We start from the raw sequence: 23407 nt of genomic DNA on the forward strand, positions 1-23407 counted from the left end.
GACAGAAGTGAATACTTCAAAACATCAAGAGGGTAGTTTGCATGGACAAACTACTCTCAACTTTACCACAAAATAACAGGGATGACAGTCGCCAAAGGCAAAAAGGCCTGAAAATCATTGCCCGAAGACAAAAAGATGCAAAATTTCTTTGTGACAAGGACTCATGTAATTATAGCACTTTTTATGCTCTATAGTGAATGCAAATGCTTCTAGGCTGGTTCAAATAGGTGCAATTATCAGACTGAAGTGGGAAAACATTAATTTTCTGTTTGCTTATCTTCAAGATAGTGGGTGCCTGGAACTTGCTGCCGGAGGAGCTGGTGGAAGCTCCATAGTGCCATAGTGACGTTTAAGGGGCGTCTTGGCAAATAGGATGGGAACAGAGGGATACGGACCCAGGAAATGTAGAAGGTTTCAGGTTAGACAGGGAGCATGGACACAGGCTTGGAGGGCCGAAAGGCCTGTTCCTGTGTTGTACTTTTCTTTTTCTAAGACTGTGGACTAGTACACTTGCATAAAATCACCATAGTGACCTCAGGAATTCTGCTTTCTTTGCAGTTAGTGCATTAGTACAGGGCAAAGTCCATTGAAACAACAGAACATGATCACAAAAATGTATTCATAAACTTTCAGTGTTGAAGTTTTACAAACATTGCTTTAATTGGCTGGCTTGATTTTGCCTTTCAATGGATCGTAGGTATAAAGGGAGTGACTCCAATGCATCATTCCACAAGCACAACTTGCTTCTGCACCTTTAATATTGAGAAAAGTGCTCAACAGAGATGCAGTTTTTTCTTCTTCATTTTGTATTAGCTCTGAACAACTATAACTAATAGTACACTATTGTTATAAATAACTGAATTGTAATGTCTTTACTATTGCAGAAAGGTTAAGAGATGACACAATCCAGATCTTTTTTTAAAAATCACGTGAAAAAAAATGAAATGAAAATCACTTATTGTCACAAGTAGGCTTCAAATGAAGTTACTGTGAAAAGCCCCTAGTCGCCACATTCCGGTGCCTGTTCGGGGAGGCTGGTACGGGAATTGAACCCGCGCTGCTGGCCTGCCATGGTCTGCTTTAAAAGCCAGCTGTTTAGCCCTGTGCTAAACCAGCCCTTGTACATTAAACATTAGAGTAAACATTAGCGTTTCAAAAAATTGCAATCACAGAACAAGACTACAGAATTCACTCAAAAGCATTTAATGCTGTGTCAATTAATCGTCTTAATAAACTACACAAAATTTACCAAAAGAATAAAGACGCAGATCATTAAATACTTTGTCAAACATGCTATTGGGAATATTGATAAGTGGTTTGTGGAAAGAAAAGGTCACAGTTGAGAAGTTGGATTAAAATGTTGGGTTCACTCAATCACCCATGAAAGCTGGAAATAAATTTCAGAAAAAAATCATAAACAACTGCTATGTTGTCTGGATATAGTTTTCCTGTAAATCTCACTACTCATAGAATTTACAGTGCAGAAGGAGGCCATTCGGCCCATCGCGTCTGCACCGGCTCTTGGAAAGAGCACCCTACCCAAGGTCAACACCTCCACCCTATCCCCATAACCCAGTAACCCCACCCAACACTAAGGACAATTTTGGACACTAAGGGCAATTTATTAAGGCCAATCCACCTAACCTGCACATCTTTGGACTGTGGGAGGAAACCGGAGCACCCGGAGGAAACCCACGCACACACGGGGAGGATGTAAATACATTTTATATGTATTTAACAGCAGAACAAATTATAATAATAATAATCTTTATTAGTGTCACAAGTAGGCTTACATTAACACTGCAATGAAGTTACTGTGAAAATCCTACACTCCACCGCCTGTTTGGGTACACAGAGGGAGAATTCAGAATATCAAATTCACCTAACAAGCGTGTCTTTCGGGACTTGAGAGAGGAAACTGGAGCTTAAATGCACCAAAACGATCTTCACTATGGTAATGCTGATAACAACAGTTATGCTGCTCAGGTACATCATTCACAAGATTATCAACAACATTGTGTGTTTCAAACTGGAACTGCAAGCAAATTAGGATGAACTGGGAGATACCAGGCAAATCAAAGATATTATACTGTCAACTACTGGGAACATCTCACAGCTGATTGTAGGAGCTGGCAAACAGCAAAATCAGGTAGAGAATCATGATACTGATCTAAGTGGAAAGAGCAGAGTGGTAAATAGCAACTTGTCCAATCTGCAGGAGAGCTCACCTCTCACTGAAAATTTAACATTCAGCACAATTATCAGAACAGAAAATACCAACTACACAGTAAGGGTGCAAGTCCAAAGGGAACAGGCAGATCTGATGCTCGCAACTAAAAACATTAATGATGCCCAAACTAGCTGAAAAGCATTAGACGTGGAAATGTAAAATTATTCCAACAGTGTCCAAAATGCAAATAATAATTGTCAAAGTACTAACTGCACCTAGCAAGAGCTGAGATTATGAGAAATTAATGGAGCTGTTTGAGCCAATCCAGGCCGTCTTCCCTCAGGGCTTTCAATCTGACTAAAGCTGCTCACTGGACTCTTTAACGGGGAGCCGGACATCTTTCCATTAACCCATTCCCAGACCTAAACCCAGGTCCCCCAACCCTCCACTAAATTGGCACTTCTGTAAATTTCTCCATTTCTCACTTGCCTTCAAAACAACATACTACAAACTATCCGGGCTTTGTCACCGCAAAAAGATGAAGTGCGAGCCAAAGACCCAAGGCTCCATCTGCACAGACAGTAGCCGGATCCAGGCTGAATGCTTGCTGCCTAGGCCTGCCCTTTGCATTGCTACTGGCAGAGACCTTCCACGCTTTTTGACTCTCCCTCCTACTCTCTCTTTTTCTGCTTTTCCTTGGCCTCCCTCGAGATGTTGAACAGGTCAGACTCAATGTTCAGCATCTAGTTCAAAAGCAACTGGTGAGAGCGCAACTCAAAGTCTCCTGCCTGACAGCAGTGACCTCGATCATTTCTTTCCCATCGCTGCTCTGGAGGAGCACCAAGAGCGGGAGGAGGAAATCTGTGATTGGATGAGTTGAAGCAGTGGGTGCGGGAGAGACAGGATCAGTGATGGAAGAGCAGCTCTGTTCCTCCCACGCTTGCTGCTACTCCAATCACAACTCTGCAGTCAGTTCCCAATCTGACTGCATGACAGCAGAGCCACAATTTGGATCAAGCATCATACACTGGATGAGCCCTGAAGATCTAAACATATATTTAAAACGGTGGATTTCTGAGACGCCAATGTTGGAAATCTGCCAAACGGTGGAAATTTCTCACCCCTGTACTAAGAGCTTGTATTTAGTTAAAGCCCTTCGTGATTTCCAGGATATATGAATCTGTTTTCAGAGTCAATTAGAAGTGCCATCCTTGCTATGATGTAGGTGTGCATAGCAACCAATTTGCGCACAGCAAGGTCCAACCAACAGTGATTGAGATCATCTGTTTCTGGCAGTGTTTATAGAGGGGTAAGTATTGGCCAGGGAGAGAATTCCCTGCTATTTCTTAAAATAATGGAGGGGGAGATGGGGCCTTAGTTTCCTCTGGTTTGGAAACCATGACCCCATATTGGAAATTTATCACCATTCCTTGACTGTTGCTGTCTCAAAATTCTGAAAACCCTCTCTAACAACACTGTGGGTATATCTACACACCATGGACTGCAGTGGTTTAAGAAGGCAGCTCACCACCATATTCCTGAGGACAATTAGGGATGGGCATTAAATGCTGGTCTTATCCACAATGCCTATAATCAATGAACAAATTAAATAACAAAGAATTGAGGCTGGCACTTAATCTCCAGAACAAACTGCTCCAACCAACATAAATGTTAAAGAGTATTGAGGTTTAAATAAAATCACCTCAGACTTGCCACACTAATTCATTGTGGAATTGAATCGAGCGCCGAGGACTTAAATGGCAAGTATTATTTGTTGGATTTGCCAAAGAGTTATCATCTGCTTTATGCAAACATGGAGTATTGAACCTATCAATATAATCTGTACTTACTCTTTCAAGAAATAAAATTACGTTCTCCTGTTTCGACTCAGAAACAGACCACAGACCTTTCATCCATATTTCTAGTTCTTTCCAGGTGTATTCAAAAATTCCAGTCTCTTTTAAAACCTAGGCAGGAAACAAAGCACACAACACTTCAAGGTTACCCATTAAGAGATTAAATGGTATAAGAGGACAGAGGCTAAAGGAAAGAATAAATCAAGGAATGCTTTTAATAGTTTTTAAATACTGGATAACATTTATTTAAATCACAATTCTCAATGGATTCAAAAGCTGAAGCTTGTAACTTTACGTGAAAAGACAATCCACCAATGCATACACGTGCAATCTAACACCTTGAGTTTTCAAAGGAAATCTACAGTGCTGCACTCAAAGGTTTTCGCTTTGGAAGACCAAATCGTCCTCCCACAATGAGAACTAAAAGCCCTAATCTGTTACACAATATTTAATGAGTACATAGCAGATTCAGTTTAATAACAAATCATAGTAGATTATCACAACAAAGTACCTCAGACTGTCTTTCTCAAAGAACAATTAGCTGGATTTTAAGGCTCTCTTACCAGTGGGCATGATAGGGCATGTGTGTGTGTGTGTGTGTGTGTAGGATTGAGGATGTACCAGCTGTGGCCACCACTCTCTGTGGCGGGCAGCTCTCTCGGGTGGGACTTCCACCCGAGAAAGGGGAGGAAGTCTTAGAACATAGAACATAGAACAGTACAGCACGAAACAGGCCCTTCGGCCCTCGATGTTGTGCCGAGCATTTTCCAAAATCAAGGTCAAGCTATTTCACCCCTGTCATTCTGGTGTGCTCCACGTGCCTATCCAATAACCGCTTGAACGTTCCTAAAGTGTCCGACTCCACTATCACAGCAGGCAGTCCATTTCACACCCTAACCACTCTCTGAGTAAAGAACCTACCTCGGATATCCCTCCTATATCTCCCATCCTGAATTTTATAGTTATGCCCCCTTGTAACAGCTACATCCACCCGAGGAAATAGTCTCTGAACGTCCACTCTATCTATCCCCCTCATCATCTTATAAACTTCTATTAAGTCGCCTCTCATCCTCCTCCACTCCAAAGAGAAAAGCCCTAGCTCCCTCAACCTTTCCTCATAAGACCTATCCTGCAAACCAGACAGCATCCTGGTAAATCTCCTTTGCACCCTTTCCAATGCTTCCACATTCTTCCTATAGTGAGGTGACCAGAACTGCACACAATACTCCAAATGTGGTCTCACCAGGGTCATGTATAGTTGCAGCATAACCCATCGCTCTTAAACTCAAGTCCCCTGTTAATAAACGATAACACACTATAAGCCTTCTTCACGGCTTATCCACTTGAGTGGCAACCTTCAGAGATCTGTGGACATGAACCCCACATTCATCTCTGTTCCTCCACATTCCTCAGAGCCCTGCCGTTGACCCTGTAATCCACATTCAAATTTTTCCTACCAAAATGAATCACCTTGCACTTATCAGGGTTAAACTCCATCTGCCATTTTTTGGCCTTGTCTTAATGCAGTTAACACTGCCCCCAGCTTTAAATTTCTGCAGGGGTACCTGTTGGGATCATTGGTGGGCTCCCCTGATGGAGACTAAGATGTCCCTTAAAATCCAACCCAATACCTTGCTTTGCTTTAATGTGACACTTCTTGGTTTGAATTTGCTGTGCCACATCAGCATATGATCATTTAATGATCTGCTTGCAATCCCTCATCAAATAGAACGTAGAACATACAGTGCAGGAGGAGGCCATTTGGCCCATCAGGTCTGTACCGACCCACTTAAGCCCTCACTTCCACCCGATCCCCGTAACCCAATAACCCCATCTAACCTTTTTGGACACTAAGGGCAATTTAGGATGGCCAATCCACCTAACCTGCACATTTTTGGACTGTGGGAGGAAACCGGAGCACCCGGAGGAAACCCACGCAGACACGGGGAGAATGTGCAGACTCTGCACAGACAGTGACCCAGCAGGGAATCGAACCTGGCACCCTGGCGTTGTGAAGCCTAAGTGCTAACCACTATGCTACCGTGCTGTCCAAATATTTTAAAGAGGCATTGTATGCTACATTCAGAGACACTTTATTTTTGTTCTCTATCCCTCTCTCAACAAGTCATCTTTGGACAAGATGGCGAAATAGGCAGCTCCACCTTAATGATTTGTAGTGTGTACGATCACTTAATCTCGCATTAAAGAACACATAAATTATGATTCAACAGTCATTTGTAAAATAGGTGTGCAAATCCATGATTTAAGACTGGGGGCTCGATTCTCCAATAGTGGGGCTATGTTTCCCCGCCAGCGTTTCACTCTGGACTTTCGTTAAGAAAGTCCTGAGTGATTCTCTCACCCGCAAGGGGCTTGCAGGGTCCCAGAGTGCTTCCCGCAGCCCTGGCTGGGGATATGGGACCCCGCACGTCTGGTCAGGAGTCCGCCCACGCGCACAGCGGACCCGCACCACAGAGCAGCACTAAAAATGTAGGCCCCCCGACTGAGTCTGCAGCCATCACACAACGTTTCCGACGACCGATAGGTGGTTAGAACCACGCCGTCGGGAACTTGGTCGGTTTCGCGCAGAGACTCATGTGGGTGGGGGGGGGGGGGGGGGTCTCTGTCAATGGCCCCTACATGCGCCGCGCAGTTAGCGCACGAGAGATTCCAGAGTGATTCTCTGAGGACCGGAGAATTGCGGGAGCAGCGCCAATCTGAATTTCTGGTTTGACAGCCATTCTCTGCCCCCGCGCCGAACGCAATTTCGGCGAGGAGGCTCGGAGAATCCGGCCCCGGATCTTTTATTCAAAATGGCAATGTTCATGGTATATTTATAAAACTTAATAGTTCAAAGCAAAACAAAAAGTGCTGCTGCTTTCTCCAGAACCACAAAAACTGCTACTGCTTTATTCATAAGCTTAGGGTTAATTATAAATTAATTGTGTTCAATTGCATGCAGATGTTGAGCAGGTTTCATCTGAGTGCACGTGAAGAGACACTTATTGAAACTGGTATGGTTGAATTCGGAGGTAAATGCTTGAACTGTTTAACTCTGTAAATAAATGCAAGGCTTATTGAAGAGTGGATCCAGTACTGCCCTTCACTAGCAAGCTGTCTGGAGAGTATCCGCTCAACATACTTCCCATAACCTGCATTAGTTCGAATCATGAACTAATTATGAAGCTGTTGTCTCGAGTTAGTTGAAAATGTGCAAAAAGGCAAACTGTACTTATTTTGTCTTGGCAAAGAGTCATCCAGACTCAAAATGTTAGCTCCCTCCTCCCTCCACAGATGTTGTCAGACCTGCTGAGATTGTCCAGTATTTTAGTTTAGACGGGCAGCATGGTCGGCACAGGCTTGGAGGGCTGAAGGGCCTGTTCCTGTGCTGTACTTTTCTTTGTTCTTTGTTTGTATTTTCAGTTTTTGTTTCAGATTCCAGCATCCGCAGTGATTTGCTTTTATCTTTGTACTTATTTCATGTTGCTCATTAAAGCAGGGCTTTTGGTCAGCACAGCAAATATATTTAATGAGATTAATAGCAAATAGAATTTCCTGACACATTCAAATTAAATTCACAAATGTTATTTGCAATCTAACAGTATGCATGTATTAGATTATAGGAACTAAATGGCTGTTAAAACTCAACTCACCTTCATAATGAGATGCTTGGTTGATGTTTGTAGTTGAGGGTTCTCGCTAGTCACATACATTTTAATCAACAAATAAAACACTGACTGTTCTCCACTACTCTTATCTGTATTTGTTATATCCTACATACAAATAAAAAGTAAAAATCAATTGCGGCAGTCTCTTAACATTTCCTCATTAGAACCGTGAATCGCAATATGAATACATCCAGCAATATGATCAGGCATAGTATGGACTTTTGCAGTTTTTTTAACAGGCATTACATTTTTGAGAATTACTACCAGAATGCTGTGAAAACTATTTCAAGGTGCACTTTTGTAGAACCCATCTATTATGATATATCCACGCTTCCCTCCCACAAGAGAGCTGGACTCTGACTTGTTGAAAAAGCACAGCAGAAATAAGTTCCACGTAAAAAAAAAGAAAGACTTGCATCTCCATGCGCAGCTGGAGTAAAGTTCTGGCCATTATATTACACGGGAGATTTATGGGGAGGCTGCCAGAAATGGAGAAGTTTACCTATGAAGTAAGATGTGTAGACTGGGATTATTCTCTTTTGAGCAGAAAAGGCTGACGGGATATTTAGTTTAGGTGTATAAAATTATAAGGGACTGGAATAGAGTAGAAAGGAAGGACTTAGCTCCCTTAGCATTTAAAGAGATTGGCAGAAGAATTAGAGAGGGGGCTTGAGGAGACGTCTTTTCAACCAGAAGAGGTGGGGATCTGGAACTCTCAGCCTGAAAGGATGGTAGAGGCAGAAACCCTCCACCCATTAAAAAAACACATGGATCTGCACTATCATACCCTGTGCAGTACCATGGACCAGGAACTGGAAAATGAGATTAGACTGAATAGCTCTTTTTCGGCCAGCGCAGACATGATGGGCCGAATGGCCTCCTTCTGGCTGCAAATTTTCTGTTCCTATATTTCCAATGGTGATGAGCTGGAACATTAGCGCTAACTGAGCAAGAAGACCCATGTACCATTTTATTTACTGAATGATTTGTGGATAGGATGCTTCAAAAGTGCAAATTAAATCGAAACACCAATGGATACTTGAAACTAGATCCTTTATTTTCTGACCAAAACAATTATTTTTTTTAGTGTTGTTAGCTGAGTGTTATTTACCAGTCAAAATGCAGCACAGAACTCTCCTGCTCCTCTTTCAAATACTGCCATTACATTCTCCTGAGAGGACAGAGTTGGCTTAACATCTCATCTGAAAGACGGAACCTCTGACAATACAGCATTTTCTCAGTACTGCACTGACATATTAGTCTAGATGTAATGCTCAAGTCTCTGGAGTGGGACTTGAACTCCCAACCTTCTGAACTATAGGTGAAGGAGACATTACTGAGCCAGAGCGGAGGTCATTTGCCAATGAACACTGAATTAATTTGCTTGAGCTGATTTTGACAGGGTCAACTGAAAACAAGACGTTGCAGCTTTATACCTAAAATGCTATTCCAATCTGAAAAAAACAACAAAGGTTTGCCCAATACAATTGTACCTGAATTCTGAACCATGCAAACTTATTGGCAGGCAGGTCCAGGGAAAGCTGCAGTATGCGGTGCTGTAGAACAGGAGCAATTTCCTGCCTCACCCCCTTTTCACTCACGATGCCTGGAAAACAGGGGTTGAACACTTATTCATTAGTGTAAACCCTAACATTCTTTTACAACACAAAAACAGTCCTTTCAGCCAAACAGGTGTCCAGATGCTCTAGTGCTCATGCTCCACATAAGTCACCTTGCAACCCTCTCATATAACCACTTCATCGACTAAAATTCCTTTCTCCATTATATGTTTACCTTGAATGCACATTGTTAGCAAAACAAAGCTGGATTTAAGGAATTTATATTGGTATTGATAAACATTAGAATTAAAGTATAGTTTTAGGTGGGTTTAATTTAACGTTACTGTGTCTGGAAGGGACCCACCCATAGCTAGATTCAGGCTGGGCAAAGGCATTTGTGTGTGTGGAGTTTGTTTAAGTTCCAACTGTGATAGAAGAAGCTATGGCATGAAAAGTAAATATAGTCACCTGGCAATTAGAGGCCCCTGCAAGGGCAAAATAATTCCTTTCTTCTTTAGTTTTAGCTGGAAGCTACAATTATTGGGGAAAGGTAGCTAGAGAAGGAACATCTCTCTCAGCTTTGCTAGAACAAAAGCCATACAGTGGAGAAATGGTTTAGAAAGTCAGTGCCAGAAATCCAAAGGACAGCTACTTGAGGAAATTAGAGAAATGAAGAGGGGTTTCCAGAGAGCCTGAAGTTAAAGGAACAAAGAGGAACTGGGAGCAGAATAGGGTATTGTTCATTTCAAGTCACAGAACTATGAGTGAGGTGGCTAGTGAGAAGTCAGAAGATATCTGAAGTGATTTTAAGGTTTGTGATATCTTACTACAGTTTACGAGACGTTAATATAATAATTGTGGAGCAATCGGTGACTGTTTTCGAAATTTGTGTGTGTAAATGCAGTCAAGACACAGAAATGCTAAAAGGTATTGGTGTAAAACCTGGAGTGCTTCACTGATAGTAGAGGAATGTAAACTCTGTTCAAAAGAGACCTTTGGAAAACATGGAGTGGATTTCAGAATGCAACCTGCTGACAGAAAGCCTTATTGCGAGAGGTTTTAAAACATCTTTTTGGGAGTGGAGCTTAAAAACTCTCACATGACAATCGTGAAATGAATGAATGAAAATCGCTTATTGTCACGAGTAGACTTCGATGAAGTTACTGTGGAAAGCCCCTAGTCGCCACATTTCGGCACCTGTCCGGGGCATCTGGGGTGATTCTGAGGAGAAATCCACAGGCACAAACTTGTGTTCAGAGTGGATTGTGTTTTTGATCACAGCCAATGCGTGTGTCTTAAAAAGGACTTTTTGTGCTAATGAGACCATTGTAGCTTCAAATGTGCTGTGTTATACATGTTGATCTTAAAACCCGTGTGTAATTGAGTAAAGGAATATTGTAGAATAATCGATTCTTTCATGTTTAAGAAATGTTTTTTTCTTGTGGTCGTTTGAGCCAGGGGTCCATTCTGGAATTTTCCGTTGTTTTATCATCAACTGGGATCGTAACGACCCAAGCTATTGACTACTCCTTGTTAAAGCAATTTCCACATTCTACCACTCCACAGTAAGGAATGGAAGACAGTCCTTCAAAAAACAATTTGTTAGTAATTCTCACAAATTTTGTTCAGTTTAAGATGAGTGTGCCCGCTGGATGTGAACAAAGGAAATAACATACAAACATAATTTACATAAATCTTATTTGGGAGGGCTTGTTGTGTTCATTTATTAAGTGATGCCGATGCTGCAGAATGGAACAACTTATCTATTCGGTGACAGCACAAAGTAACATAGACATCATTATGGTTTCCATCCCAAAATTAATTTTAATTGATGCCAAGTTGGAAATAAACCAGTGCTTTGTAATAAGATCCACCAGTAACTGGACTGAGACTCCCCAAACCAACTTCAGTTAGGACTATTACGGAGAAAAGGAACATTTAATTATTGGTTTGGGCTGGATTCCAATGCATTTCCTAGTTGTGAAGGAGCTTTGGTGAAGTCTAATGTACTAAACACGCTCCATCGGCTTTTTTCCCCTCATTTGAAAGGAAATGAAATGAAAATCGCTTATTGTCACGAGTAGGCTTCAATGAAGTTACTGTGAAAAGCTCCTAGTCGCTACATTCCGGCGCCTGTCCGGGGAAGCTGGTAAGGGAATCGAACCGTGCTGCTGGCCTGCTTGGTCTGCTTTAAAAGCCAGCGATTTAGCCCAGCGAGCTAAACCAGCCCCTTCTTGTCATATTGACTTCTTGTCATAATTTGCAGCTCTCTGCTTTAATCAATCTTCCAATTGTGCAGCTCATTAGTGTATCACTATAATGACTTTAGCAAATATTTGTTAAACTCACTGTTACAATCCAAATCAACCACTATCATCTGTGGCTTAAAGGAATTAATCTTCTGCAACTAAAAACAGAAAATCACGGGAGCGCTATTGATTTCCTGATGTGATCCCAGCGAAGGAGACTTTTCACCAGGAGCATATATTTGCAATCAGTCATGAGAAGTAAATAAATTATCATAAATAATGACAATTTTTTTCACTGCATATGGGCTGCCTTACAACTGAGAATATGCACAGTTACCAATTACTCGTATATAAACCATTCCCTGAAGGTAATCAGTTTTTGGTACTCAAAATGTGCAAACCATCTTTCAGTAAATCATCCACCACTGTCAACATTCACTTGCTTCACTACCGGCGCACTGTGGCTGAACAGTGTGCCATATAACAGAGGCCCTGTGGCAATTGGCCAAAGCACCTTCAACAGTATCCCCAAACTCCACTTAGAAAGACAAGGGCGCAGGCGTATGGGAACTACTGCATGTTCCCCTCTAAGTCACACACCATCTTAACATGGAAATATTTAGTTATTCCTCAATTGTCGCTGGGTCAAACTCCCGGAACTCCCCCGAGTGGCACTGTGGAACCATCTTCACCACATTGACTCCAGGGCTCAACAAGGTGGGTCGCCACATCTTCTCAACAACAATTAGGGAAGGGCAATAAATGCTGGCCTTGATGGCAGTGCCGTATCGAGGGAGTGAATAAATAAATAGGAACGATGCTACATTTTCACGTATGCAACCATTGGTATCAAACTTCATATAAAAAGAAACAATTGTCCATGATCGATAAAGATACAGCCTGGTGGGTTAATTTGAATCCACAAAATTCCACATTTTAAACTGCATGTTGTTTGTAAGCAACACACTTCCAGCAACCATGCAGCTTTAAAGAAATATATATAGTAATTACATACCTTTAAGCAATTTACTGAAATCAAATGTACACTGAGAAACCAGATGAGGGACCACCTTTTGGTAAAGACAGATAACCTCAAGCACGATTGCCTTCAGAACAGTGGTCTCAGCATCATCTCTACCTAAAGAAAAAGGCCGGAAATATCAATCTGACTTTACTAGGGTAAATTAAATTAATGCATAGATTGAGTATTCAGTATTATCAAAAATGTTGCAAAACTTGAATTAAAGGATCTATTGAAAAAAATCAAAGATTTGTAATTGAAATGAAAATTGCTTGTCACAAGTAGGCTTCAAATGAAGTTACTGTGAAAAGCCCCTAGTCATCACATTCCGGCGCCTGTTCGGGGAGGCTGGTACGGGAATTGAACCGGGCTGCTGGCCTGCCTTGGTCTGCTTTCAAAGCCAGCGATTTAGCCCTGTGCTAAAATGTATATGCAAATACAAAGAAAAATCCTTTCAATGTTATGTTAAGCTCGCTATCTTTTTTTACATACTTTCCCCCATCTTCGACCTTTTTGCATTCAACTGTGAATCATGCATCCCATACTTTGCTGATCATCCACAACTTCTCAATGTCCAATGATGGTTTTTGAATTGTTTTTGAAATGAGAGTGAGACCGACCAGGGTGCATTTATTTCCCAACCTAAATTGGTATACAGCAGTGGAGGTGGTCCTTCGTGTTAGTCTCTGTAGCGGTGGTGCACCCATAGTGGAAGTGATTAAAGCAGTGGGAGTTTGGACAGTGATAACTTTGACTAAAGTAGCTCAGCTGGGAACAGACAATGCTAAGGGAGCATTTTGCTGAGGACAGTAGGGTTGACAAACAGTCTCTGGACCTGCCACCAATATTTTCTACCAGAAGCTTTCAGACCCAACTATATTTACTACATATTGGGCCAAACATTGCTGGGAAACTCAGGCGCGTCCAAGTGAGACTTTCACCTCCACCCTTCAGCTGGAAACATTTTGGTCCATCAAGTGGTTGGAAGTGAGAGTGGATAATGACACAGTAGGAGCATCAGCTGGAGCATTGAGTCAAGAGAACATCTCCTGAATCAATGAGATTTCAGCATCGAGACAAACAGAGGATAAGCGTCTTTTTATGCATAAATATTTAAAGTACCCAATTCTATTTTTCCCAATTAAATGGCAATTTAGCATGACCAATTCACCTACCCTGCACATCTCTGGGTTGTGGGGGTGAGACCCACGCAAACATGGGGAGAATGTGCAAACTCCACACGGGCAGTGACCCGGGGTCGGGATGGAACACAGGTCCTCAGCACTGTGAGGCTGCAGTGCTAACCACAGCACTACCTAAACAGAGGAAAAGCTTGGGTGGGTCAATTCATGACATCATCATATCAGGTACGGAGAGACAAATAATTAGAGGGCAAGGCTGGATTAAGAATGAGAAAGCGAATGCAAGGTTGTGTTAAATGTTAAAATCTTTTAACAATTCACTATCTGAAAGAATGGTAATCGAACCGTGCTGCTGGCCTGCCTTGGTCTGCTTTAAAAGCCAGAGATTTAGCCGAGCGAGCTAAACCAGCACATCGTGCATCATTCACATGCTGTTATTCTGTCAGCTGATATTGACTTTGTTCAATTGAAATCACATAAGCACTTTCTCTCCCTTCTCGGAGAAGAAAACCGTACCATGATGCTCTGTAATATTGGCTATCTCACCTGCTTCTTCTGGTGTATTGCTGCTTTGTGTGTTTTTCTCATCTCCCTGTTCTCCTTTCCCATCGTCGTCTTCTCTTTCATTTTTTAAAAGAGATTGCCATGTAGCTACAATGTTATTCATGTCTGGCAAGTGCTGTGTCAAAAAATAAAAGAGAGCACACTTGTGTCACATAATAGTGTGGGCGTTCCAGAAACTGGTATTTCTGTAGACAGATCTGCAGGCACAAGGATTATAAAAATCTGAATTTCACAGACAGTGACCCAAGCCGGGAATCGAGCCCGGGTCCCTGGCGCTGTGAAGCAACAGTTTCCATATAGGATATTTCACATCAACTGAAATCTGCCATGCTGTAAATGCAATTTCATTCAGAGTTGTCCGGTGATGGACAGATTCCTTGGGCTGGATTTTCATGAAGGAGGTGGAAAGCATGAGTTGGGAAAATTCCCAAGTCCACAGACCTGTTTCCATTAAGGAGGCACCTGCAGACTCCACACAGACAGTGACCCAAGCCGGGAATCGAACCTGGGACCCTGGCGCTGTGAAGCAACAGTGCTACCCATTGTGCTACTGAACGAACAGTGGATTTCAAAGAAGGTTCCTGTTATGCCTGCAGTCATAAATACCTTGCTGAGGGTCTCTCTGTACTGCTGTACAAAGTCCTCCATTGTACTGGGAGTATAAATCTCAGACTGTTGCCACACATCCTCATTTAGTCCATACTCAATGTTCTTCAGAGCCCTCTTCATAAAATATGCAAGCAAGGAGAAGATGGTGTATTGGACCACCTTACTTGCAAACTGAAAGTAAAAAGAGACAATTCATTAAATTTGCCTTTCTTTGTGTGATATTATGAGACCAATAAAAAATAGTATCCATTTTGACTATTTTTTTTAAATTGGAAATTAATGCAGAACACAAATGAGACCCACAGTGAGTGAAAAAAATCAACACGTGAAGAGAAATACACTTTTTTTCTGAAATATTTTTATTCTCCTCCTTTTTCAATTTTTCTCCTGAATTTACACCCACCAACAACAAACAATAATCAACAACAAATATGTCAAACCCCATAACAATAACAACGATCCCATCCTCCCACCAACCCCCAAACATCAGCCCGCATGTTAACATAAACAAATGACAAAATAGGAATCAGGGATTACCCATAGCCATCTTTAATAGACACAGCCCCCTCCCCCCCAACTAATGTTTAATGTTATCCAGTTCTTCAAAAGGCATAATAAATAGTGCCATGATTTGTAGAACCCCTCCGAGCTTCCCCTCAGTTCGAACTTAACCTTCTCAAGGGTCAGGTATTCCAACAGGTCCCCCCGCCATGCCAGGGCACAGGGTGGAGAGGCTGCTCTCCATCCCAGCCTGATCCGCCTTCGGATGATCAACGAGGTGAAGGCTATATCTGCCTCCGCACCCGTTTCCAACCCTGGCTGGTCCGACACCCCAAATATGGCCTCCCGGGGACCCGCGTCCAGTTTCACGTGCACCACCTTGGAAATTACCCTAAAAAAACTCCTTCCAGTACTCCTCTAGCTTTGGACAGGACCAAAACATATGAACGTGATTAGCGGGGCCCCCACCCCGCAACGCTCAGACACATCTTCCACTCCTTCAAAGAATCAGCTCATACTTGCCCTCGTGAGGTGTGCTCTGTATACCACCTTCAGCTGTATCAGCCCCAACCTCGCACATGAGGTGGAGGCATTTACTCTCCGGAGCATCTCACACCAGAACCCCTCCTCTATAACCTCTCCCAACTCTTCCTCCTACTTTGCTTTGATCCCCTCCAGTGGTGCCTTCTCCTTTTCCAACATAGCTCCATACACCACTGACACTGCCCCCTTCTCCAGTCCCCTTGCCGTCAGCACCACCTCCAGCAACGTGGAAGCCGGTTTCTCCGGGAAGCTCTGTATCTCCTTCCTGGCAAAATCCCAAACCTGCATATATCTAAACACTTCTCACTGCTCCAGCCCATACTTCGCTTCCAGCTCCCTCAATCCTGCAAATCGACCCCGAACAAATCTTTTAGCGTCTTAAACCCCTTCTCTTCCCATTTCTGAAAGCTTCCATCCCACCTCCCTGGCTCAAATCTGTGGTTCTCCTGAATCGGCATTTCCCTTGACCCTGCCCCCAACGCGAAGTGTTGGCGAAACTGCCTCCAGATTATCAATTAAGCTATTATTACCGGACTCCGAGTATTTCCCCGGAGCTATCGGGAGCGGCGCTGTTGCTAGTGCTTTCAGCCCCAACACCCTGCACAAACTCTCCTCCATTCTGACCCACTGGGAATCAACCCCTCTGACCCAGCTCCGCACCTTCTCCACATTCGCTGCCCAGTAGTAGTACATCAGGTTCGGGAGACCCAAACCCCCTGTCTGCCTTCCCCTCTGTAGCAGCACCTTCCTCACTTTGGCCACCTTCCCTCCCCATATGAACAAGGTAATCCTTCCCTCAATCTCTCGAAAAAAACTTTGGCAGGAAAATCGGTAGGCATTGAAAAATAAACAGAAATTGCGGCAACACATTCATTTTAACCGCCTGCACCCGACCCGCCAGTGACAGAGGGAGACCATCCCACCTTGCCAGATCGGCTTTCACTCTCCCCACCAAACTAGTGATGTTGTATCTGCGAAGCCTTGACTAGAAATACACTTGACAGGAATTACTGCTCTGTGTCTCATTTTGTGGGGAAAAAAAGTGAGGGTTAAAATAAAGTTCCTTCAGAATTGCAGAAACCTTACTTTCCTTTATAGCTGGGAACTTCAGTGGGATGGATGTCAGCAGCTCCAATTGCCTACAAGTGGATTATTTAGCTCTGCTAATGTTACTATTATATGTTCAAACAAATGAAAGACATTGGGATCATATTTTCTTACTTTTGCAAAGGTAAGGTGGGTGCAAAGGTCTGAAAAAGAGCCAAAGACAATCATGGACTCTGTCTCCCTTTATCGTGTTCTGAAAGTTCCATAGTTTTGTGAAGCAGAACAGGGTCCAGTTCAGGAGCAAGATAGGTAACAATGGTAGGAAATGGGCATTTCCAGACACAAGGGAACCCAAAGGGAGAACGGGATTCAGATCGCATTGGGTGTGACAGTGAACTGGCGAGCAGCTGGATAACCCAGTTACTTCGCTGAATATTTGAGCTTGGCGAAGGACTTAAATTCTCATGCAGCAGGATCCCCCTCCTTTTTTCTGACAAAAAGCTCTGCCAATAGATATGCCTGCGCTCAGAGTAAAACTGGGCCACATTAAAGTCGCCAAATGAGTCACCGTTTTGTCTAGGAAGACAATTTTGGCACACTCCACCTGCCCATCACCTACTTGTGTTAACTTAACTAGGGTTGTTTGTGACCACTGCAGAAATTGTGACTGAATTTTTAACCTGTACCGCTTTCAAACTACGTTTATCCTAAAGGTTATATTAGTTAGCAAATGCTGGATTTGTATCCAGGTTCTCTTGCTGTTTGCACAAGACAAATTACTTATGAGGATTTGGACGTAATTCTCTGCCGCAACCTTGATTAAAATCCAGTTCTCCTGGATGCAAATCTGGGTATAAAATGGCCAAATTTTCCAGTTTGTCCTGATATACTGTACCTTCCCATACTTCTGTGGTAGAGTAAGCAATTGATTGGCCACTTGCATTTTGAGATTTTTCTTATTCATTTATGGCTAGTCTGCATTTATTGCCCATCCCTAATTGCCACTGAACTGAGTGGCTTGTTAGGCCTTTTCAAATGGGCACTTAAGAGTCAACCACATTGTTGTGGATCTTGAGACTCATGTGGTAGAGTAGACCAGGTGAGGACGGCAGATTTCCTTTCCTGAATGGGCACGAGTGAACCAGATGGGTTTTTAACGACAATTCGGCAATGGGTTTCGTTAGCCTTTTAATTCCAGATATTGATTGGATTCAAATTTCACCATTCGAACACAGGTCCCCAGAGCATTACCCTGGGTCTCTGGATTACTAGTCCAGTAACAGTACCAGTGCGGCATCGCCTCCCCAGATGCACTCCAATTGTATGCTTTACGATATACTATATTGCATTTTCTGGCTCTTTATGTAATAAAGGAATCAAATTGGACTGATCGGCAGTAACATTGGTTGCTGAGTGTGCAGTAATTTGCCTTTCTCCTGTCAACTTTTTGTATGTTCTGAAGAATGCTGATTCTGAGAAACAAATAAATATAAAATGCATTTTCCTTACACGGATTCCCTGAGCAAACATGACTTTAGTAGCCACTGGAGGTAACGTTGTGACCATCACCATAGAGAGGAGGCGGGGGATTGGGATGAACTCTTTCGTCCCGAAGGCCTTGGAAATCTCTGGCTGTGCTTCGTAAATCTAGAACAGAAATTGATTGTACAAGAGAATAAGAAAAGTATTCATGCTCCAGTGGTCACTTGTACAAATAGTTTATTACTAAGGTACATTTCATAAATATTTACTCTTTTCACTGTCTATTCTCAGTTTTGTTTTAAACAAATACTACACCATATATATTAAGCATACAAAGAGCTTACTATTAAAGATCATGCGTGTGCTTGTCAAATAGTTTGTCTCTGTTGCTAAAACTTACTGCGAATAAAACTGAAGTTCAACTTCAGGGTTTTGTGGACCTGCTCGTTTGAAGTTTGAAAAAGCTGCAGTTTTAACTAACGTTTCCTGTGTGGCTGCACAGCGCCACGAAAGTCCCTACTCATACGGTACACAAGCTATTGCAAAAAACGTAAAGGACATTCAAATCTAGAATCACCCACGCAGTCCAAAAGAAAATCAGGGGCAATCTGGTTTTAACGCAGAGCTTTCAGGCAGAGAATATCTGCTCCAGAGTTGCCTTCATCCCATATATCCAGTGATCCAGACTGAGGCTATTTCTGTGCACGTTTCTGTGCACGAACAGACTATTTCTGACTTTGATGGACCTTGATAGAAAACACTCAGTTGCAAATAGACAAATAGGCACCATATTGCTCAGCCTTGGGCAAGGATGTACATATCATCAAACCGTTTTTTGAATGTTGTGCTTTACTCTTTAATATTTACTTCCAGAGTGGAAGAGTCAATTACTCGGGGACACTGGGTTAAGATGTGTGGGGCAAAGTTTAGAGGTGATGTGCAAGGGAAGTTTTGTTTGCACAGAGGGTAGTGGGTGCCTGGAACTCGCTGCCGGAGGAGGTGGTGGAAGCAGGTACGAGGGTAACATAGGATAGGAATAGAGGGATATGGACCCCGGAAGTGCAGAAGGTTCTAGGTTAGACCGGCAGCATTGTCGGCACTGGCTTGGAGGGCCAAAGGGTCTTTCCTGCGCTGTACTTTTCTTTATTCCTTCTTTACCTTCTGTTGCCAATCCCTGTGAAACACTAAGTGGTGGTTCTGATTTTGCAGTCAGCAGTGAAGCATAGGAGCTTGTTGCTGACCTTGAAGAAAGCTGCACACAAATATCCAGCAAGCAGGCAATGAGTCAACCATATTGAAGTATTCACACAGAGGAAATCAGGAGGTTAAAAGCCCCCAACTGCCTTCATTTGTAATTTAACATTTCAGACAGCAAAGTAAATTATGACTGGATTAGCATAAGAACTAAAATTAAGGTAAACAATTTTTTTGAGAAGTATTTGTTTTTAATGGGATTTTTTTAATTACGGAGGACTTGACATTCCACAAATATAAAATTAGCTTTTCAGGCTCAGTGAAGGTGTTTAACAGTGATTATGAAGTTAATATGTCATTAAAAACCCAGTTTTCCTCATTCAAGGATTTTTACATCAAGACTAACAGTGTAACTAAAGAGTGCATGTTCTTGTCTATTTATAGATTTCCTATTGATCTGGTAGTGCCTCAACAGTGAACCCTCGGGAGAAGCAGAGTCACAGACAGCAACCTCTGGATTTCCATGTAATTCCGTGCACGTGCTGAGCTTAAATGTTGCTTGTTAGTTTTAGTGGAGCAATGATGATGAACGCTGGCAGCTTTGCTGTCATTACTAGAGGAAGTGCAGGCCTTTACAAATTTATTGCTTACAAATCAATAAAGTGCTCTTTCACGGGCACAGCACTTTGTTTACTTACTAGGATTCCTCCTTTCTTTGCAGATGCTACCTGACCTGCCGAATGTCCAGCATTTCCATTTGTCATTGTTATAACCCGCACAGGCCTTACGGGGTAGGGATGATCCACTACCTCGTAGAGCTTGCAGAATGCAAGCTCCCCTGATAAGGGGACCCTTAATTAACTTTATGTGCCTTTGTGTAAATAGAGTCAGCCAGCCATGCATCGATGAGAGAAGACCCAGTAGGGAACTACTAGAGCAGTACATAATTTTTAATGTAAGTTTCTGTTTTTCACTACAACTTGGCGTGGACTCCTTTCGTTGCCCCTTAGAAAACTGGCAATAAGGATAAAAACTAATTTGTTACCGACACTGCTGAGTCATCTCCCCATATCCATTGAATACAGGTTGGAAATTATTTTTCATCACGTCTCTTTTCAGACATTTAGATGTGTTTGATGCCTGATTGGAAGGTTGGAGTCAGTATGCACAGAGGATGCGTTACTTTTTCAATGCCAATAATATCATGGAGAATGACCGCCAGGTAGTTATTATGCTTCCTGCTTATGGCACACATACGTTCAGAGAGATACAGAGCCTTTCCTATCCAGCGACTCAGACACTAAAACCTTTGATGAGCTTGTGAAGCTAGTGGGGCACATTTTTATCCGACCCCGTTGGTAATAGTACAGCTGTGCCGATATAATACCACTGAAAGAACCCTGGGTGAATCAATCACCGAGTTTTCATCGAGGCAGCGGAAAATTGCTGAATTCTGTGTATATGGCGCCGGCTGATTTGAAATGCTACATGGCCGCTTGAGTGTTGCAGCATAAACAATGCGGCCTTGCAGAAGAAGCTGCTGGCCGAACCTTCCCTAACTTTACAATTGACCGTCCAGATTGCGCTCCTGCGAAATCACGGAACGAGGAGTGCAGGTGGCGCAAAGAGTGGAGGAGAACGCCTTATGGCGTGCCCACTCCCATCCTGAGGCCCCTCCACGTCCCGTCGCCTTAACCTGGACCAAATGCCGTAAAGGCAAGCCCCAGTAGCTGAAGAATGAGCCATCCCGGCTGAAGTCTTCCCTGGAATCCGTAGAGTGGGAGCCAGATCGTTGAGGGGCTTGTGGTCGTTCCTGGCGTGAGTGCAGGCCACTGGTGAACCAGAGGTCCAGACGCCCGGGTAGAATCCGCCACCAGCCCAGGGATCATACTTTCCACTTAGATGAGCCAGAGGAGGACAACGGCATGCACATGCATGGTGTAGCAGTCCCCCACTTGGCCCGCACTAAGGTTTCAATGCGTGCGAATGGACACCTGCTCTACGTGGAGTTGGACACTGGCGCAGTGGTTTCCGTGATTGGTCAGCAGATGTTTGACCACATTAAGATTGGAGTTCAGACTCTGGTTTGGCAAGTATCCAGGCCAGATTGGCTACCCAGACGGTGGAGCTGTTGGATATTGCGGGTACTACTATGACAGTGGTTTATGGGCACCAGTCAGGGTGCCTCCTGCTCATCGTGGTAAACAGATGCAATCAGAGCTTGTTGGGCAGCGACTGGCTATGTCACCTGAAGCTGCAATGGTGGCACATTCTTCAGACCAGTTCCAGTGGTTTGGCCGAGGTGTTGGAGAAATACCCCAAAGTGTTCCAACCCAGATCGGGTAGGATAAAGGGTGTTGTGGCCTGCATACAGGCCGACATGGAAGCACCTGGCACACCTGGTTCCCTATGCCTTGCTTGAAAAGGTGGAAACAGATCTGTCAGTTGGAGTCCTTGGGCAGCATCAGTTTCGCTGGTTGGATTTGGATTTTATTGGCACGTGTATCGAGGTACAGTGAAACGTATTTTTCTGCGTGCAGCTTAAACAGATCATTTAGTACATGAAAAGAAAATACGTAATAGGGCAACACAAGGTACACAATGTAAATACATAGACACCGGCATTGGGTGAAGCATACAGGAGTGCAGTATTAATCAGATTAGTCCACAAGAGGGTCATTTAGGAGTCTGCTCAGAGCAGGGAAGAAGCTGTTCATGCGCGTTCTCAGACTTTTGTATCTCCTGCCCGATGGAAGAACTTGGAAGAGCGAGTAAGCCGGATGGGACGGGTCTTTAATTATGCTGCCCGCTTTCCCAAGGCAGCGGAAGGTGTAGATAGAGTTAATGGATGGGAGGCAGGTTCATGTGATGGATTGGGCAGCGTTCACAACTCTGTAGTTTCTTACGGTCTTGGGCCGAGCAGTTGCCATACAAGGCTGTGATGCAGCCAGGATGCTTTATATGGTGCGTCTGTAAAAATTAACAAGAGTCAATGTGGACATGCTGAATTTCCTTAGTTTCCCGAGGAAGTATAGGCACTGTTGTGATTTCTTGGTGGTTATGTCGACATGGGTGAACCAGGACAGATTTTTGGTGATGTGCACACCTAGAAATTTGAAGTTGTCAGCCATCTCCACCTCGGCTCCATTGATGCACAATACTTTGCTTCCCGAAGTCAATGACCTGCTCTTTAGTTTTTTTGACATTGAGGAAGAGATTGTTGTCATTACACCACTCTGTAGAAGTGGATTTCATTTGGAACTTCGCTGATAGGGTTAATATAACAGTACTGAAAAGCTCTGTGAAAGAGATGTCAACAGGTCAAGGGAGGAAATAAAGGGAGTGTGTTCTGACCGTATCTGTAAAAGCAAAGATGTCAGAAGGTTATGGGATGGAATATAGGGAGTGTGGCATTGGTACTAATTAATGTTCTGACCGTATCTGTAAAAGCAGAGAGGTCAAAAAGGCAAAGAATGGAATGAATGGTAACCGTTACTTTATTGCAGAGATAACATAATTGAGCTCGTTTGACCAGTTGGAACAAATAAACATTGAAATGTTTATTGGAAGGGCCTTGAAATGAGTTGAGCCATATGGCCATGGGATACAAAAACCTTTGTATTAATATTGATAGTGACTTGTGCTAATGATTATGTCAAAAATAACCTCCCGACCTCGAAGAATAATTCCATATATGTACATGTTCTGGATCCTTGCCAAATCATAGGTGTATCTAGGAATTTAAAGTGACCACCCCTAAGCTGTGATTGTATAAAGATACCGTCCATATTTTGGACTTTGG

General features: G+C 43.1%; 1 protein-coding gene across 1 annotated transcript in view; it reads right to left on the reverse strand.

Annotated features, from left to right (window-relative positions):
• Window positions 1–23407, reverse strand: part of urb1 (URB1 ribosome biogenesis homolog) — a 112955-nt gene that overhangs the window by 62994 nt on the left and 26554 nt on the right. The window contains exons 10-16 of the mRNA XM_038801679.1: window positions 18439–18576; window positions 14836–15009; window positions 14212–14344; window positions 12518–12640; window positions 9188–9300; window positions 7680–7799; window positions 4021–4137 (exon numbers count right to left, since the gene is read on the reverse strand). Coding sequence (XP_038657607.1) covers window positions 4021–4137; window positions 7680–7799; window positions 9188–9300; window positions 12518–12640; window positions 14212–14344; window positions 14836–15009; window positions 18439–18576 — 918 coding nt within the window. The remainder of the gene's footprint in view (window positions 1–4020; window positions 4138–7679; window positions 7800–9187; window positions 9301–12517; window positions 12641–14211; window positions 14345–14835; window positions 15010–18438; window positions 18577–23407) is intronic.

Source organism: Scyliorhinus canicula, chromosome 7 (assembly GCF_902713615.1).
Source record: "Scyliorhinus canicula chromosome 7, sScyCan1.1, whole genome shotgun sequence".
NCBI lineage: Eukaryota > Metazoa > Chordata > Chondrichthyes > Carcharhiniformes > Scyliorhinidae > Scyliorhinus > Scyliorhinus canicula.